The 14,567-nt window shown below is 46.0% G+C and overlaps 1 protein-coding gene across 1 annotated transcript in view; it reads left to right on the forward strand.

Moving 5' to 3' along the window:
- The window catches only part of LOC146172555 (nose resistant to fluoxetine protein 6-like), a 76,815-nt gene that overhangs the window by 21,516 nt on the left and 40,732 nt on the right, over positions 1–14,567 (forward strand). Inside the window, exon 3 of the mRNA XM_084585799.1 lies at positions 10,105–10,216. Coding sequence (XP_084441925.1) covers positions 10,105–10,216 — 112 coding nt within the window. The remainder of the gene's footprint in view (positions 1–10,104; positions 10,217–14,567) is intronic.

The raw sequence follows: 14,567 nt of genomic DNA on the forward strand, positions 1-14,567 counted from the left end.
CATAATCGGTGGCCACAGCGATCCATTTGTTTCCTGACAAGGACTCGGGGAAGGGCCCTAGGAGGTCAAGGCCAACACGGGAAAATGGCTCAGTCGGGATAGCAATCGGCTGCAGGTGTCCAGGTTGTAGCACAGGGGGTTTCTTCTGGCGTTGACAGAGGTCGCAAGCGGCTACATAACGTGGGACAGAGCGGTAAAGTCCAGGCCAGAAGAAACGCCGGCGCACGCGGTCGTATGCGCGTGAGAGGCCAAGATGACCAGCTGTAGGGGCGTCGTGCATTTGTTCGAGAACGGCAGAGCGTAGGTGTTGGGGAACGACCAACAAGTGCTCAGCGCCATCAGGTCGCATGTTGCGGCGGTATAGCGTATTCCCATGACGGAAGAACAGGACGAGGGAAGAGTCACGGCTGTTTGTGCAGAGGCGGTCGATAAGAGAACTGGGGGTTGGGTCCAAGCGCTGTTCGTCGGCTATGTGGGAAACGTCCGATATAGAGAAGACACAGGGGTCCGACTCATGGTCAGTAGAGAAAGGGGATCGACGGGATAACGGGACAGACAGTCTGCATCCTGGTGGAGCCGACCGGATTTGTATACAACGGAAAAGGTATACTCCTGCAAGCGCAGTGCCCAGCGGCCGAGGCGGCCAGCAGGATCCTTGAGGGAAGAGAGCCAACATAAAGCGGGGTGATCGGTAATTACAGTGAAGGGCCGGCCAAACAAGTAGGGTCTGAAGTTTCCAACGGCCCGAATGAGAGCCAGGCACTCCCATTTCGTAACAGAATAGTTCTGTTCCGCTGATGACAGTAGACGACTGGTGTAGGCAATCACACAGGGTTGGCCGCGTTGTCGCTGTGCAAGAATGGCACCAATCCCGTGGCCACTGGCGTCGGTGCGAAGTTCCGTCGGGGCAGGCGGGTTGAAATGGGCCAACACAGGAGGCTTGGTGAGAACAGCGATGAGGGTGGAGAATGCGTTAGCCTGCTCTGGTCCCCATGAGAAAGGAAGGCCTTTCTTCAGCAGATTGGTGAGAGGACGAGCAACAGCTGCAAAGTTTGGGACGAACTGGCGAAAATAAGAGCAGAGTCCTATAAAGCTGCAGACATCACGAGGTGAACGGGGAGATGGGAAAGCACTGACAGCGCGAACTTTGTCGGGATCGGGTTGCACGCCGGAGAAATTCACCAAATGGCCAAGCACTTTAAGTTTGCGGCGACCAAAACTGCACTTCTTTGAGTTCAGCTGAAGTCCGGCACGGCGGAACAGTGCCAAGATTGAAGAAAGGCGACGAAGATGGCTTTCGAACGAGGGCGAGAAGATAATCACGTCATCCAAGTAACATAGACAAGTCGTCCATTTGAAGCCGCGGAGTAAGGAGTCCATCATTCGTTCAAACGTAGCAGGGGCGTTGCAAAGTCCAAAACGCATAACCTTAAATTGGTAAAGTCCGTCGGGTGTGACAAAAGCTGTCTTCTCGCGGTCTTGTTCGTCGACAGAGATCTGCCAGTAGCCACTACGAAGGTCGATGGAGGAAAAGTAGCGGGCTCCATGTAAACAGTCCAAGGCATCGTCTATTCGCGGCAGCGGGTAAACATCTTTCCTTGTAATCTTGTTCAGATGTCGATAGTCGACGGAAAAGCGCCAACTGTTGTCTTTCTTTCTAACGAGCACGGAAGGAGATGCCCAGGGGCTGTTCGAAGGTTCGATGATATCGTTGCCCAACATCTTGTCGACCTCCTGCTGGATGACTTGGCGCTCAGAAAGGGACACACGATAAGGCCTCCGATGTACAGGTTTTGCATCGCCGGTGTCAATGCGGTGAGTCACAACTGATGTTTGACCCAGAGAACCGGCGGCAAAGTAAAAAATGTCGGAGAAGGATAACAAAAGGTTGTGCAGGTCCTGAGCGTGTTCGTGGCTGGGGTCAGAGGCAATCATTGCGGAAATAGGGTCGGTAATTGTGGTGGGGAGTACAGGTGCTGGAAGGACGCTTGAATCTGGGCTAGGAGTGAGTGCACAAATGGTGCAGTCTGTGAGAGGGGACAAGGTAGTAAGGGATATTCCTTCGGGGAGAACTTGGGGTGATAGACTGAAGTTCAGGATATGAAGGTGGGTGCTGTTCTGTGTAATGTGTACGATGAGATGTAGAAGAACGACGTTGCGGTCAAGAAAGACCTCGGTGATAGGGCAAGCAACAGTCACCGTCAGCACAGGCGGGAAAGGTGACAGAGGTAGGTAAACAGCAGAGTCAGGGGGAAGGCGAGCGAACTCGGTGGAGTGAAGGCGGGGCATAGATGACGGATGTTCTGAGCAGACAGGTAGGTCCAAACGAAGAAGGCCGCTGGAGCAGTCGATAAGGGCAGAGTGGGCCGTTAAAAAGTCAAGGCCGAGGATCACATTCTGAGGGCACTGGTTAAGGACGGTGAACAAAACAGGGATGTGATGACCGACAAGGGTGACTCGGGCAGTGCACAGCCCAGTGACGGCAGCAGTACTGCCATCGGCAATACGAACGGCGATGCGGCCGGGGTCTGTACTTTCTTGAGGCGGCGGCAAAACGATGAGCTCATGATCGAGACTTGGGCACCAGTGTCAATGAGGGCAGAGACGGGAACACCATCCACGAACAGGGAGAGGAGGTTACAGGGCGAAGAAATGGGCAATAGAGGATTTCCAGGTCGGAGTACAAATGCAGCGTCACCTCCGGGAGCTGCATTGGCTAGTGTCCCGTTAAGCGGCCGGCAGAGGACGGCGAGGAACTGCGGCTAGGAAGAGGTGAACGGGAACGGCGGGCTGGCGGGGCAGGAGAGCGACTGGCCACAGGAGGAGGCGGAGTGGTATCGGTGCGGGGCGGCGCATAACGAGGCGTGAAACGACGGTGACCGTAATCGGAGTTGTGGTCAACGTAAGGAAAACGTCGAGGTGGTGATGTCCAGCGGCTGCGGCAGTGGCGAGAGATGTGGCCAACACGTGATCACGTGAAACAGATCGGCCTGTCGTCAGGGGTGCGCCACTCATCAGGATTGCGGTTTCGGTAGCGTGGCGTGTAGATGTTGCGGGGCGTAGCGGTGGCGACCATGGGAGGGACGGGGCTCGAACTGTGGTGTTCCACGGTGTGGCTATAGGGGACGCCCAAGTTGGCAACCTCTTGACGAACAACGGCTTGAATGAGGGATATCGTCGCTAGGTTGCTGTCCGAGGAGGGCGGGTTGGATGCAGCAAGAGCGAGCGCTTCCAGTTCACGACGCAAGATGCGGGTCACATTTTCAGTGTTAGAAGGTTGCCTTAGGGTCGGCAGATCCTCGCACGTGGAGCTAGGGGCAGTGTTGGGGAGCCGATTGAAGCGATGTGCAATGCGTTTGTGCTTGGCCTGCTCGAAATGTCGACAAACCTGCAGAACGGAGTCAACCGTGGAACATTCCCAACAGAGTAGAAGATTGAAGGCATCGTCGGCTATGCCTTTGAGGATGTGCCCCACCTTATCTGGCTCTGTCATGTCTTTATCCACTTTTCGGCAGAGGGCCAGAACATCTTGTATATATGTAATATAAGGTTCGGTAGGTGTCTGGGCACGTGTGGCGAGGTCACTCTTGGCGGCGAGTTGACGGCCAGCCGGTTTTCTGAACAGGCCACGGAGTTTTTGTTTGCAAACATCACAGGAGGGTATATCTGCTTCATGTGTTTCAAACGACACGCGTGCCGTGCCAGTAAGGTAATAACAATGGCCAGCATCAGCGTGGCATCCCACCTGTTGTGCTGGCTAACACGCTCATAAAGCGAAAGCCAGTCCTCGACATCAACCTCATCTGTACCGCAGAATGGGCCAGGGTCACGGGGGTGGGCTACTACGACAGTTAGAGTTGCGGAGGTAGATGGAGCCGCTTCGGTTGTCATCATGACGGTTCCGAGGTGACGGCCACTGCGGAGATCAGGCGTGAGAATGTGTCGAACCCGCGACCTCCACCAAGGTGTTACGGGGATGTACTTAATCTCGCGGTACGGCGATGGGTTGAACTCAACGCTAATACTTCACTAGCCGTGCAGTATTCGCTCTGTCAGCGTCGTCCTCTTTCTCAATGCTTCGTCGTGCCCGCGTTCCTCTGTCGTCTTCTTTGTCAGGGAGCACATCACTTTGGTCCCGCGTTTCCCGGTAACAATACTTTATAATGTGCATTTTTAAAGCCTATCGGATGGCAAAATAAAATGTTTCAGTATTGTTCTATCACCAGTCTATTATCAGTATTTTACGCGAACACGAGAAACATTGTCACAGTAAGTTGCAATAACATATTGTTCTCTGACCAATGTTATGCTGTATACTTGGCATAATACTGCTCCTATATATGCCTAAACAAACTTCAAACGATGCAGCTAGGTCATCAGGCCGCGTGATTTTCTATAGTTCAGCACGTCAAAAGCCTTGGCAACTTCTTTACAGTAATGGGGAGCAGAAGCTATAGCTCAGTTTTATTATTTATTTAAAGCAATAATAAAAAGCATTCATCTTTAAAGTTCGTCAAATAAACCATATGAGCTGTAAACAGGCTTCTGCAAAAAAAAAGAACAGGAAAAAATTATTTATTCCCGCATTACTGCAAGTCTTCCATCCATTATACTTAATCCAGTGACATTATCTTGACAAGCATACCTTGCTTCTGTACTAACACCCAGCCCTTTTTATGTGCGTGTCACCAGGAAAGAACATAACCACTCCTGCCCGTACTATGGCACCCTGAAAACTTTCCTTATTCATCATTTTTAGTTCCGACCTACCGGTACGCATGTATTCGCTGCATTATGCCAGGACCAGACATTCCTCTTGAAGTATTGCTTCGAGGCTGTTTTCTGGGAGATTGGGGCTCTCTTTTGTTGTCAGCAATTTCACCTGCTCTTTCAATTGCCTTCATCTTTAAAATCTGCTTGAACCGTTTCGATTTGATTCCAACTCCTGTTTCTGCACGAGTTGGTATCTCTCGTAACGTGCCATTAAGAACTTCCGTAAAAACGCCATTGCCGAATAGCTGATTATTTTGTTTCCTGTGGCCCCAGTTATTTGAATTTTGCTACTTTCTGCTTTCTTTTGCCAGGAGTGACAGAAATTCACTCATAGCAGTATAACATCGACATATATTAAAATTGTCAAAAAAAAAAACATATGTAAATAGGCATGACTGCTTGCTTGAAATGGGGACACCGAGAAGATTTAGACCCCTTTGCATGCTCTTAGAACCGCGTGTATGATTCGGGATCCAAAAGGCTCTCTGGGTCTTTCACTTTGTCTGGGTCTTTTACTTTCTGGGTCTTTTACTTTGTCTCAGACACTTTGGAAAGAAAGTGTCTGAGACAAAGTATCCCAAAGAATGTGCCCTAGTTGGCAGTTCCTGTCAACATAGTCATGTGAGTTGGCCTCGTTTGTGAGACAATTCGATGACCAGTTGCTGCCCGGTAAGGTAACCTGCTAATAAATACCCGTCGGAGGCAGGGTCGTGATTTTTAGCTCACAACGCCAATGCCAGGTTTTACGGAGAACAGGTTATTTTGTCATTAACGTGTGAGAATTAGAGTTCGCGTTCTGGCTATAGGAAACTGAAACATCGAAGTCTGGGTGCTTCATGTGGATAAGAGACCTGAATAAGGCAGCCTAAGTGCCATTCTTCGAATTCCAATCGCAAAGCAGCGCCTGAAGATGTGCAAAATCTCGCTCCTTCCCGAATTAGATGCTGAGTCTTCTAGGAAAAAGAAAATTGTTTGCTTCTTTAATCTTAACGCGCGATCCCTGCGCGAGAAGCGTGATAAGCTGGATGCGTTTTTCTGCATACCAAATTACAGTTCCAAATTTATAATGATAATTTACATTTCATATAATCTAGTATCGAAGCTATGTACATGTCTGATTAATACCCGTGTCACACGAGCAAGTAAAAACTCTTTTTCCTAAGCGGTCTTTTAGCGAGTTGAAAGAGTTGTATTCAAAAGGAATTGCATAACAGACACACGGCACTGGCGATCTCTTTTTAGCGTTTCCTACCGAGCACGCTGTCGAAAGCGCGACGCTACATCTTGAAACAAAACCACTCAGAATAAACCAAATAAACTGACGTATCGCAACATATAAATCAAATAAGTGTGTTATTATGCGTTGTTTATAGTAAATTTAGCTACAGTATGTTCACAAACAGTAAATTAAAAAAAAGGTGTCGCGCATCCGCATCGGCGCTTAACGTTATCACGTGATATCTTCAAAATTAATGACTCGTCCATGACAGCACACGAGAGTGCTGTAGAAAAAGTGCACTATTGCGCCTAGTTAACCTTATGCGAAGCATAAATATCTTTTTTGTACCGCGTAAAGGCATCACAAAATTAAACTGCTGCTTTCTTTCTTACTAGATGGTAATCCCTCATGTCCTCTGGCGTGGAGGCTACGCCTTTCCAGCCGTAAAAGAGATCGGCGATCTCCGGTTTAGGAATAGACTGCTTCTGGAATGGCGATAGATCTTTGTCGTGTGTTGCGGATGAAACTTTTTTGAGGAGGTGCCTTTTTTATTCAAATGCCTTTACAGTGCCCGTTTGACATGGGTATAATTCATGTAAGTACAGAACGGCCCTCATAAGCGATGAGGCCTTGTCATGATAGGCATTAAAAACTTTCAAATGCAGCTTTCTTTGCCGTAACACATTCGGACTATGAACCACTTGCGTTTACGGCGAGAGGGACGCCTTGTCTTTTATTACCGGCCTCCTGAAAACATAGTTTCGGAATTCGTCATCTTAATTGATGAATGTCGTCAACAAATATTCAGAACCAATATTATCCTAGTTGTAGGTGGGGATATTAATGTATTTTTTTTTTATCTAAATCTGGGACTACGCGTAAAGTTGGCTGCGTCTCACAGAGCACTTAATCTTTAAACATCATAATATAAATCTAGGCTGATGACAGTTGATGTCTTGATCAGTAATTATTAATTTAACTGCCCTCATTCAGAACACAATAATGGTCAGATAAGCGATGATCTCTCCATATGAATATTTGTAGGCAATCTAGGCCCTCAAACCTATGCCTGCTTCCTGTGGTAAAATATATCTGCGCATAAACTAGGACACATTAAATTCTTTTTGGGCAGGACTCACGGTCGTAGACTGCAAGAATGTTTTCAAAGAATGTGATCATAAAAAAAGGCTGATAATACTATTATTGCGGCGTTCAAGTCTTACAGCTGACGCTGCTTTTCACTTCTAACATTAAAGAAGGTTACATGGCTCGTAAACTCTTGACAAAAACAAAGTGCCGTCAAATGACAAAACGAAAAACCGTTCTTTGCAACCGTTTCATCCTAAGATCTTCAGACGATCTACGATTTTATATACGTATCGAAACAAGTCACGTCTTTTCTTCGCAAAGCAAAACAAGAATGTATTAAAATGTTGCTGAATCATGCCGTGCTAAAAGGGGGGAATATCGATCTCCACATGCTGGAGATAAGCTGGATATCATATCTTACTTGGAAAATTGCAAATAAATTTTATGAATACTTCGTGTGTCTGCTTGGTGGCAATCATGGCCCACAGAAAGTAAAATACCCCCAATTCATGATTCCTCACACTGTCTATTGATGCCAACAGCCAAGAAGCAAAAACATTGTCGGCTGGCTCTGCGCAACATCAGGTCATGAGACATAGCTGATCTGAAAATTCTAACTGCAAAACGTTTAGCGGATGCAATTACCTCTGTCCCAGAACATGTCCTTACGTCTTCAGTGGAACATGCAGTGTTTAACAAAGGAAATAAAATTGCCAAGATAGCCTTTACATAAAAAGAAATGAACACTAAATTCAATTGTCAAATTTTCGTTCAGTATTCATTGTGCCCACTTTTTCGAAGTAGTTTGAAAATATGTTGTTGAGGCGAATGTTTATATTCTGTGTCAAATATAACGTAACAACGCCTTGTAAACATAGTTTAAGAACTTTTTCAGAAAAACCTCATTTCTAAGCTAAAATGAGCTAATTTTGGAGTGCTTTGTTATGAAATGTCTGACTCACGGCATTTTTTTGATTTCGAACGTTTTCAGTTACATTATTTAAACATTAATGTTGGCCAAACTAGAGCCCTATTGATTCCAGGAAAATTTTCGAAATGATTAGATCCTACTTCGATTCCCGTGTGCTACAAGTGACCGCAAGCCGCCAGTGTTTTTGTATTTAAAAGCTTGTCTGGTAAAATATTTTTTACCGTCTCGTACTGCTACAGACATGGTACATTCAGATGAAAGGCAATATGTTTTCTTTAATACGCTACTATGTCCCAATGGTGAATAAAGCCTAAGCAGTACAGCTGCGAAAATAATTCATGCCAGCTTTCGTTTTCTTTTCCTTATCTGTAATTCGATTGAATATGGTGTATTATGATATAAAAGACCGGCCTTTATACTCTACAGATTGAAGAGGGAGCTCTATTGCCTGCGGAAACTTTATGTTCACTAGGAACAACGGGAACGAGATCTCAAAAGATCAGGAAACACTTGTCAGAGGCGGCACAGGAAAGCTAATGCAGGCTTCGCCGGCTAAGGCTTCTCTGAGAGTGCCTTCGCCGGAGTTCTTAACTGAGAAGAAACCTCTTCTGGCGTCTCCTGGTCTAGACGCCAGAAGAGGTTTCTTCTCAGTTTCGCTCCTACCGTGAAGTTCAATTGGCTTCCCCGGCATCAGTCTCCACTTTGCAGACGCTGGTACTAAAGACTCGGGTGAATGAAGGGGCGACTCTTTTGTTCAGTATGTGCACCCCCCTCCCCCTTCCCACCCCCTTGGCAGAAACAGTCCGATAACTGTCTGCACAGTATCATTTAGAAACCTACAAAAATTATCGACTCTGCGACCAAAGTCTCATGATGGAAACATGTTTCGGTGCCAACTCGGCATCTTTTTCACGGTAAGCTGGGTCAGACCAAGAGACACACTTTTAAGTGTCACTGCCACTGTTGCGGAAGACAGTAGCTGGTGACTGAGGTCTCGCGGGGTCGTGGAGACAGTAGCTGGTGACTGAGGTCTCGCGGGGTCGTGGAGACAGTAGCTGGTGACTGAGGTCTCGCGGGGTCGTGGAGGGTGGACAAGGATTCCTTGCATGTCATGAAGGCCGGCTTGCAAGCGGCTGGAGATTATTGCAGGCTTGGGTGTTATATATGTACCAGAAATATACGAAGAGTCGAAATAATGCGATAGGTTTGATGTAAAAAAAACGTTGAAACGTTCGCGTGCTCATTGTCGATAAAATTTTCCGCATCCTCACAACGTACTGCGACTATACTGCGATCTCGTTTGTAATTTCGGAAATCGCTTATACATTGGCGAAGCCATAGAAAGCACTTTATTTGTTTCAGCAATGTAACTGGTGGAACAGTCATTACTGTTCAATTGGCAGACGTTCCAGGGGCCTGGTTCTTCGATGTGCGGGTTTTCTTACGAGACATGAAGCGTTCGAGGATTGACGATGGCGTATGTCAAACTGACATTCTTTGCTTCCTTCTTGGGAAGGAACAGGCACTCGGCGTAGTCAACAAACTCAACTGCACTCGCTGTTTCGCTGCTGACATCAGCGAAATAAACGGCGTGAAAACTTAATCAGCTTAGAATCTCCTTAATTGAGAACCCTCAATAGGAGCTCTTTAGGGAAAATAAATTGATTTGAGTAGACCAAAGTTTCAACGCAGAGATGAATGCAAGGACGCGGATCACAGCATCGACTTTGAGCACGTGAAGGCTCTTGACTTTGAACCATACCATATGAAGCAACAACTCATAACATGCTGGCACTTTCAAAACTCACGCTGGTAGTTGAACCGACACCAAAGCTCTTTTATGCCGCCTTGCGATGATCCATTGTTTGCTCTCCAACTTGTGTGACTAACATGCGCTCAACATACTTTTCCGAGGAAGTGACAATAATATTAAAACAGCGTCTTTCGCAATAGATGCTAGTTTAGTAATAGTGTAGCTTGAATAACGCAAGCAATTTCAAGGTTGCATTGCCTGCTCCTTCTGCTAACAGATATTTCGCAATTTGAACATTCACTGTGCTTCATTCTTTCTTGTGTTCTATTTTGCGTTAAGGCGGCAAGCTTCGAGAAACATACAAAAAGCAGCGCTTTGCCAGGCATCCGCATCGGGCTGTGTACCATCGATGCCTGTGACGAGCGAGACCTGGCCAGCATCGCCCGGAGCCGTGAGTTGAAGCTGCGCTCTTGACTTGAGAGGGTCATGCGCGCCACTTTTCTAGGGTGCAACTAATTCTGCTTGAACGTGTGGTTTCTGTCATAACCATGGCTCGTAGGCTTGACGAGGTCTGCAGTCCATTAGAGGGCACATAATGTGCAAAGAACATTGCTTCATAAAAGTCAAACTCGGTAATTATACACAGTGAAATAGGGAGGTTCTGTGAGTGAACAATTCGCGACTAACAGAACTGCAAAAATATATCTAACTAATATGCTCCGATGGAGGTGCGCTAGGAAGTAGTCGAAGGTTAAAAATGTTGCAGTTATGCGCAAAACCTGAGTGCTCGAAGTTTGTCAGCATTACCGGCCGCACCCAAATGCGTTTCAATGCCCTGCTGGGGTCGGCCTGCTATTGTTGTCCACGTCCAATCATGCTCAAGATATTATTCGGGTCCTTCTGAGCACGCAACGTCAATGCTGGTAGTTCCAATTTTTAGGCTCTTCACGGGTTAGACACCTTCTTCTGCGCGACACTGTAGGAAAGGTTCTCTTTGAAAGAACATAAGGGGTTTCGAAACTGTAATATTTTTGCGCGTATTAGACTTCACAGACTCCTCGTCACTAGAGCTTACGAAAAACAGCGATCCACTTATTCCTTACGCCAATTCTTAGCCAGATTACTAAATTATTCCGAATGAGGGAGGATGTCAACTGTGTTTTTTAATACAGGCTGTTTCATATTTGGTTGTTCGGGAGGTATTAAATAATACTTTTAGAGATACCAGACCGTTTTCTATGATTAACCATGGTCTGCTCTAACAATAGTCTAGTTCTTCGTTTATGGAGATGCTTGCCGCACTGCGCAAATACTATCTATGCCAGTTTTTGAATTTTTTAATATAAAATTCGCCGCCGATACAGTGCATGCAATTTAGGGTCCACGGGTGAAAGAAAAGAAAATCCGTGTGGCCAGTGTAAGCGCCTATTCCCGCTGGTCAATCAGCAGCTTTGCTGTCAGGTTCTCTCTGATCGGTCGTCGCTCCCATGTGAGCAGTAGCCCGGGCCACCGTCTGCAAGGAAACCTGACTGACTGCCCTTCTTCGATCACCTCCTATATATATATATTGCCCGCCTCCTAGTGCGCAGTTGTGCCGATGATGTGCGTTTCTTGAATGATTTAGCGTTATTGAAGCTTTGTTTGTAAAACACAGCGTACAAATAATTTATCTGCGCCTATTACAACTTTTAAAAGCGAATATTACATTGCCGAACGTTCTGAGTGGTCGGCAAAGGAAGCTACCTGATGCGCTAGAGACAGAGAGAGACTCCTTAATGGAAAAACAGAGAATTTTGCCGGCGTTTAGATTTCGCTGGCATGCTACTCTGTATGGGTAGGGGAATGCGGGAGAGAAAAGTTGAAAAAAGAATGGTGAGGAAAATAATAGAATTGAAGGGGGAGATAAAACACGGCCATTAAATACGTGTTAAGGTGCTTCGTGGAGTAACGATATAAAATCAAATAATGAAATGCATGATCCGACAAATGTGCTTATAGAGTTCACAGCTTGCAAAATGCCTGAGGGAAACATGCGAGGTGAATTCAGAGTTGGTCAAGGATGTCCAATGTCTTTCAAATATGTAAATAAAACATTCATCGCCAGTCTCTGTTGCCTAGGGCAGGCTAAGGGATCTAAAACTGTTCATTGTTAAAGGCAGTGGTGAGAGTTTCTCCATGCTGCGTTCATAGTTTGCACGCTCGTCAGCGTACACAGTGCACTCAAGTAGGATATGTGCCACTGTTTCAATCGAGCCACAGTTGTCACAATACGGGCTGTTCATTTCACCGAAACGGTAGCGCAATCCATTTGGGTATGCACAGTTTAGACGAAGTCGGTGGTAAAGAGTTTCCAGTTGGCGAGGATATTTCGGAGGAAGTCTTGATTTTAGATGTGGATCTATAGAATATAGAAATTGGTAGTGATGCATCGGCAAGCTCCAAAGTCAATACTTTGTTTCGGAAGCAAATCTTTTAGTCAATTGGGATGCATCAGATTTCGTGAAGAAGGTCCTAATGTATCTTTGATGTTGGTGGCCTTTGCGATCCGCTTCATTTGCTTTTTCATTGGCTTTAATGCCACAGTGAGCTGGTATCCACTGAAATGTTATGCAGTGGCCTGCGACAATAGCCAAATGATGAAGATACCCGATTTCAAGGGAAACAGGATGATGATTGTTTTTCTTTAGTAGGTTATTCAGGATTTGCAGACATGCTTTGAAATCAGTGAAGATAACCCATCTTCCGGGAGTTTGGCGCAGGAGATAGGAGAGAGCTTCTTTAATGCCATGGAGCTCAGCTGTCGTAGATGATGTCTGCCGCTGCAGCCGGCAAGACAGGACATTGTTTGTTGAGGGTACATAAAGGCCACAGGATGAAATCTCTTGAGCAGTCGAACCGTCGGTGAATATGTGGGTGTGCTGCGTATATTCCTTGACTATGTAGGCGAGAGCGGCTTGCAGAAGTGCTGCCTGTGGCATGCGGCTTTTCGCATCCACGCCAGGAACAGGCATATTTACCTTTAAAGACGATAGTGTCCATGGAGGAAAGGTGACTGGTAGTAAACTACGAGGCTGAATAATAGTAGGTAGGGGCAGAAACTGTACTGCTTGACCAAAGCCAGAGTTGCTGTGAGTTTGGTGGACACGATGCAAGAAATGCTTCTTCCCTTATAGGACATGTCGGAGATGGGTGCGCATAGTTTCTTGGGCGGTAATCACATCTAGCGGGAGGCATCCTGCTTCTGCAAGCGTTCCTGATGCAGAGGATCCCTTTGGGAGTCCAAGGCATATTCGCAAGCAGTTGTTCCGTGCAGCCTCAAGAATCTTCTTGCTTTTTGGTGATAACCTTTGAAGTACCGGTAAATAGTAGCGTAGCGCTCTTTCAACGTAGGCCTTTTCAAGCAGAACCATCGATCGGCAGTTGCTGCACGATCGTGTTCCCGCCATGAATCTGAAAACTTGTGATGCTGCAGTGATTATCTCATGGAGTTTTTTAATCTGAGGGGTCCAAGAGAGGTTACTGTTGGCTTGAATCTCACTCGAAGCGTAGGGAATTTTTGTCTATACCGCATGGACCAAACATTCTGCTTCAGGCATGCCGTTTCATTCGGTACAAGTGTCAACTTACACTTCGCTATAATTCAGGGTGCTCTTGAGCCTAATATTTTGAAGATCAGAAGTACAAGTGTTCCTTAATTAAACTTTCAGATTTCCACTAGCACAAGCGGCTGCGGCGCCTTATACAGAAATTTCTAAAGCAAACCGGAAACAAGAAAACGTCAAACGACGTGCCGAAACGTTTTGCCCTCTGTCTGGAATTTTAAGCTTAGTTGCGAAGCTTAGGTGCAGCCCACCTTTCTTCAACCTTTATTCTAAGCCACTAGCTGAACGATGAAGGGAGAATCCCCTAGTGAACCGAGAGCAGGGCGCTGGTAATTTCGATATTGACGCAACTCAGTGCTTTCGTGCATTGCTGATTCATTTTTTTTTACAACACATGGTTTACTCCGCCATGCGAATCAAAATGAGAACTATAATGGTAACTCATCTGCAGGTTTAAAGGAGAAAGGTATGCAGGTACCTATTCCCCAGGACTTCCCTCAGAATAATGTGCGTAACTAACAATTATTTTTGCAGGCTTTCGTTACAGTATCTTTGGCTATCAAGGTAAGCAATACATGGCTCGGTAATGTTTTCAAGAATAAATGTGTCATTTGCAGTTACAAATATTTGTATTTAATTGGTGGCTCTGCGTTCAAATGGACTGCACTTTGATCTCGTTAATTCTATACCTGATTTACTCTGCCCTATGAGTTTATATTTTCTTGGAAAGCAACACATCGTAGATACCTCCTCTTTCCGTAAAGCATTACTTGCTCCTTGAGGTTTCCCAAAAAGTAAAATGTTCATAATGATAATGCTCACTACCTGTAACGCTTCCCTCAGCTGCTCATACTGCACCCACCTTCAAATGCCTCAAATTAGCAAGGTTGCACCGCCTGTTACACTAACTACTGTTACTTGCCAACTGTAAAGACCTGAATCAAAATCAATAATACTCCGCGTTCTTAGCGCTGTTGATAAGAAAACAGTACGCTACAGTGCACGGGCATCCTGGAACTTTGCGAGTCACATCCTCGTACTAGCTATGCCTTTCAAATTCTGCATCATCACTCACCTCGCTTATTAACCTACAACATGCGCACTTTGATCGAGGTGGTTTATTCTGCTGCTCGTTTGAATATTTAAGCAAAATTTTAATGAGTTTTACTACCCACGTTTTTCAATTCTCTTACCAAAGTC

The sequence above is a fragment of the Amblyomma maculatum genome, unplaced genomic scaffold, assembly GCF_055883805.1.
Source record: "Amblyomma maculatum isolate TAMU_Amacu unplaced genomic scaffold, ASM5588380v1 scaffold_13, whole genome shotgun sequence".
NCBI lineage: Eukaryota > Metazoa > Arthropoda > Arachnida > Ixodida > Ixodidae > Amblyomma > Amblyomma maculatum.